At 39.4% G+C, this 5584-nt stretch overlaps 1 protein-coding gene across 1 annotated transcript; it reads left to right on the plus strand.

The window, feature by feature from the left end:
- The first annotated feature begins 1615 nt into the window (after positions 1–1615).
- On the plus strand, positions 1616–3558 carry nppal (natriuretic peptide A-like). Its single transcript, XM_035656100.1, has 3 exons — positions 1616–1787; positions 2029–2339; positions 3174–3558. Exons 1-2 carry the CDS (start codon positions 1704–1706, stop codon positions 2335–2337), a joined length of 393 nt encoding a protein of 130 aa, XP_035511993.1. The 5' UTR covers positions 1616–1703; the 3' UTR covers positions 2338–2339; positions 3174–3558.
- Positions 3559–5584: the final 2026 nt, after the last annotated feature.

Below are 5584 nucleotides of genomic sequence, written 5' to 3' on the forward strand. Positions count from 1 at the left end.
AAGGCACTCCACTGCAGTGATGTTTAAATCTGAATTTAGAGCAGATCAAAAGATTCTGCTTATTTGCTCAGAACAGAGCTGATAGTATTGTTGGCTCAGTATCACTTCTGTATCTGTGTGACAGGATCAACAGATCACATTAAGAGAGCTCAGATTTTTTCCATAAAAAACATGGCAGTGCTCACTGCTGCCCTGAGACTTGACTCAATTTCATATGATAGCTCTCCAGTTGAGAAGCTGGTGAAATGTCAATTAGCTGCGATCCACCTCCACACAGTGTGCTCAGATTTGTAGGGTCCAGGGCTAATCGCTCATTATTTACATGTCTGGATGGTGGCAGGGCAGTCTGGTGGAGAGGGGCATGATGGGAGCAAACTTCTAATTAATCTTAATTTCCACCACCTTCACTAAATTCCCAGACAAGCAGGTATGCAGATCAACCCCTTAAGAGTGTGTTTACACTCAGTGGCACAGCAGGAAAATCATCCAACTTTCTTCTACTGTTGACATGCCTAGTTTAAGATAGCACAAAAAACATGAGGGCGAACTATACCAATATACCATATACCAACAAATGTGAAAAATTCTATTACAAAAGGAGTCAAAATCTGTTTAAAAATGCAATATTTTCACATGGAGTTTTACAATTAAAAAATAATTTCCATTGCAACATCCAGTAGTAAATCTAGTATCCAGGAAAGCTGCAGTATGTAATTTTATAAAAGTAATATGTTAAACTTTGACAGTAGTACATGACATAATCTGTTCTAATTTGGTTTCTCGGGCTCCTCCTAGTCCTCATAATGGCATTTGAGAGAATTCACCTTACATAATCAAAAATAAACAATCAGAGCCAAGGAAGATAGTTGATTGTTGAGTCTCATACGACTGGGAACGAGACTCAACAATCAACTATCTCCAACCAAAAGCATCTTTTTATCTTTCTTTGCTCTGATTGGCTGTTTTCATTCAGGCCCATGGATTCTTGCCATTAGGAGAAGTAGTGGGAGCCAGAGGAACCAGATTTTTTCAGATTATCTATCATGTACTACTGTCAGGATAAGGTGAAAGTTATAACAAATATGTATAATTTATTTTATAATGGGTAACTACTGCAGCTTTAAAGTCATTGAAAAAAGAACAAACAAAAAAGAGGAACTTGGGTTATATTACGTCTCACTTACATGAACCGCAAATCCCTGTGCGGAAAAAGCTTTGTAAATCAGCCAGAATCAGAATCAGAATCAGAAATACTTTAATAATCCCCGTGGGGAAATTACTTGAAAGGTGGGTACAAGAAACAGGAAAAAACAAGAGGAGAGGGGAGGGGGCCCAAATGGTAAAGACCAGTCACCCTTCAGGCCTACTGAAGAGAACAAATTGAACAACTTATGAGTTATTCCAATCAAAACCAATAAAACCCCTGCATAGTTTTCAGTCCTGTCGTCTGAGAGCTTCTGAGGAGTCTGAACACTTACAGTCCACATTTTCAACAGTCAAGTTAGCCTGTACTCCCACGTGTAGGGGCATTAGTCACACCTCGTTAATTTTCCCAGGCCTCGTGACAGAATCAGTTCACATATAAAGGCGGCACCTGGCCGCTGCGAGACAGCTGGACAGAGGAGCGCGAGACCGAGGAGCAGGAAGGACCGAGTCACCAGCTTGTCCTTACAGAAACAGAATAAAACATTACAAAAGAGAAAATGAACCCAAATATCTCCGTTTGTTGTTTATCTCTGCTTTTACTGCTTAATTTCGTAGAAGCTAAACCCGTCTCTGACCTACAGGTAAGTTGACGTTAGTGTCAGTCGTGTATGTTGGGATATTCAATAGTTCAGAGACAGAAGAAGGCAAATTTTATTCAAAGCGAATACAAAGACGCATTTATGGTTTCTGTATTAACATCTGTGTGCTGTAGGTGATACAAAACATCTGTACAGAACATCTGTGGCACATGAAGAGTGTTATTACCGCACTGGCTACCTGAGTGAAAAAGTCACATTTCCACTTTCTGTTCCATTTTTCCAGAGTTTGAAGCAACTTTTAGAAGATGAGATCAACACCGCCCCGTATTACTCCTCGGAGGACCTGGAGGCGGAGGGGAAGGATGGAAACACAGACAAGTCGGTGCTCGGAGCTCCAGAGGAGCACCCGTGGGACTCCTCCGACCCCAGCAACTCGGTACTGGCGGCCAAAGAAAACGTCGTCGCGCGTCTCTTCAAAGACCTCATGAGGACCTCCAAGCGCTCGTGGAGCCGGTACAAGAAAGGTGGGCTGAGGAGCTGCTTCGGTGTCCGGTTAGAGAGGATCGGCTCCTTCAGCGGGCTGGGATGCTGAAGGTAGGAACAAAGGAACTGGAGACGGATATGAAAAAAAATATTTATATATTTTTGATAACTGCAAGACTACTGAAGGTGCGCATAAATGACATAATGTTAAATGGATGAGATTGTCTTTTACACTCTCAGGTGTTTATGAGTACAGGAAAGGCGTTATGGTACTGTGAAATGCGCTGTTAAAAAAAATAAAGAAAATGCAGTACGAGTGAGAGAAAATATATAAGAAATATAATCACTATTGCACATTATAATAATGTTAATCGAATATTTGTACATCAATTTATTATGCAAATCCTCTCGAACTACATTCAGATAAAATAGAATGCAGAACACACATACCTAATGCAGTATAGTCTATACTATTGGGATATAACAAGATAAAAAAGGCAGATTAAATAAAAAAATCTATCAACATCCCCTGTGGGGACTAATGGATTACATGTAACTGAGTTGCAATCAGGATGCAAGAAAAGGTAACTTGAATCCGTTACAGTTACAGGGGAAAAAAGTTGCATTTAATAAAAATGGGGATTATGACTCACTGTTTTTTTGGTTGGGGTGATGTATTTCATCATTTTATCTATATGCTAATATTCATCATAACTAACATCATGACATGCATCAAAACCGTTTGGTAGCCTGTTTATTTATACAGAGAAAGCTGCTCCTTCACATTATCTTTAGGAACCACATTGGTCTAGGATGTCACTGAACACTGCACTGCAGCTGCTCTAAGTGTAGTGGCTCATTGCCCAAGGGCACCTGGGTATCAATATGTGACAAACTGCTTTTGAATCTGGTGTAATGGGTTTTTGTGTTTTTTTCTGTCAACAGACGTGGATGATTTTCCCATCAACACATCAGTGTGACCATAACCAACACTGGAGCTCCTCTCACAGCAGATCTTAGACTGACACTTAAAAGGGCAGTTGCTTCAGGCTTTCCTTTCCATGGTTCTCTTGCAGAACTGCAATTTTTCCTTTATCATATGAGTGAGCTGTTAAATAATAAATTGTTGTAAATGTATTTATTATTTATTATTCTATTGTTGGATGAAGTAGAGTTGCCTTGTAATAGATTGTATTGTAGTAAAATATTTTTTGCATAATAGCTGAGTCTGATTGAATTTCTTTTATCTGCACAATTTAAAGCAGCTTGCTTATTTTCAGAGGGAACATTGTCTATCCTGTATTCACGTTGAATAAACCGGTGTATTAGATGAGAAACCATTTTCATTCAAATGGATTTTTATTATTATTCAATTTTTATATTACCATCAGCATGTTTCATTGTGGATCTATTTAGGTTGGGAACAGACACAAGTTTGGCTTCTTCTAGGATATATTTTAATCATATATGAAAAGTTGTGGAAACATTGTGCAAAGTGACTAAGTAAACTTACTTGAGTACTGGACTTAAGTACAGATTTGAGGAAATTTAAGTTTGCAGTCCCTTCATGCTACACACAATGAGAAACAGCAATTATTTTAATACACCTAATTAAAACATTTAAACAAGAACAGATATCTCTCTTAAAGAAGAAATGCATTAATTGGCTTGCCACGATATAAACTATTCCTACACCATGTAATCTCATGTATATCTACAAATTACTATCTGGATAATCACATTAAAATTTGAGGTAAAGAACATTTTAAAAATCATTATGTTGTAATCAATATTATCAATATTATTAGTTCATAATGTTGTAATTATAGTAAAAATACCAACAATTATTTGCAATCTGTGCAATGTGTGCTGTGGCCATGTGATACACCAGCTTATCATGTGTGGACCACAACATGAAAATGGCATGCAAGATCAAAATCGCCATGCAGCGCTTACTTCCTGTTGCCAGTTGTTATGACAACTTCCATTTTCATGGCGAGTCCTTGAAATTGGACGCCACGCCACAGGCACGCCCTTTGATGGAATGTCGTAAATAGCACAACTTTTAATTGTGAATGTCTTTAGTGTCCAAATCTGAAGTCAATCCGATCAACAGTTGCGGTTCTATCTTGAATGACACCCCTTCAAGCCCCCCCACCCCCCTGCACAAACTGTTATGTTTTATTATAACAACATAAGTGAAGCAGAGAATTATATTTCTCGATTGCACAAATCCGTCTTTCTAGGGTGCACACACACATCTCCACCTCCAACATTGCCAAGACAATAAACAAGTTATCAGAACTTAGAGAACCTTGGTGACCACATAATTGTTTTGTATTACCTACACAAAAATGTGCATGAACTATAGACCTGTATTTATTATATTATAAATTAAATGTGCGCATTAAATGTGTATTTGGAAGAAAGTCGATGTGTGACTGACTTACAGTGGATCCCCCGTTCGCCCCCTTGTCCGTTCCATTAGGGAGACCACGAGGTGAACTGTCCCCCAACACCCTCCCCTTTCCCCTACTCACACAGCTTCTGTGCACGGCACCTTCTCAGCAAGCAGGGGCACTAGCAGCTGTAGGGGGTGCCAATTTGCCAATGGCCATCCCCAAAACCTACTGCTAAAAGCTACTGGCCACAGAAAGTGACCTGGGGAGACAAATGAATTTGTAAAGTTCCTGTAGTCCCAACAACAATTGTGACCCGGAGACTTTCTCAGTGGCCACCGCACCGCGTGGGAGCAAGGCATAGTCAATCTACATGCTCAGATGTCGATCAATCAGTAACCAATCGATGAAAAGTTGGGTTTCCATTGTCATGTCAGGGCTGATTTTTGAAGGCACGCCACGGACACACCGATTGACCGAATGTAAAGATTTTAATAATGTAACATCCTGAACTTCCTTGGATTGTACCCAATAATTTTGAAGTTGTTGATCAATTCACTAGGAGGAGTTTGTTCAAATAGAAGCCTTGAAATTGCCGAAAAATGGCGTCACAGTTTGACATTCGATTAAAAATGGCCAACTTTGACCGCACACCACTGACACACCCTTCAACGTACAGTCTCAAAAAGCTCAACTCATAATCAGCAATATTTTGTGACGGTACTAACCAATTTTGAAGTAGATCCGATAAATTCCCTAGGCGGACTTTATTCAAATACAATGTGAAAAAATGACCGAAAGTCACCACAAAATTCAAAATGGCTGATTTTGATGGCACCCCACAGACAACATACCTTCATACGTAGCACAACTTTTAATCAACAATGTTTTTTGACTGTACTGGCCAATTTTGATGTAGATCCGATAAACTTCCTTGGAGGAGTCATTGAAAATGAC

Source organism: Morone saxatilis, unplaced genomic scaffold (genome assembly GCF_004916995.1).
Source record: "Morone saxatilis isolate NCDOM2014 unplaced genomic scaffold, NCSU_SB_2.0 Contig15, whole genome shotgun sequence".
NCBI lineage: Eukaryota > Metazoa > Chordata > Actinopteri > Moronidae > Morone > Morone saxatilis.

What these genes read in the sequence shown, in the direction of transcription:
- nppal (XM_035656100.1), top strand. Translation starts at nt 1,704, where the DNA reads ATGAACCCAAATATCTCCGTTTGTTGTTTATCTCTGCTTTTACTGCTT. An exon ending in AACCCGTCTCTGACCTACAG is followed by an intron (nt 1,788 to 2,028) that starts GTAAGTTGACGT and finishes CCATTTTTCCAG; the next exon opens with AGTTTGAAGCAACTTTTAGA.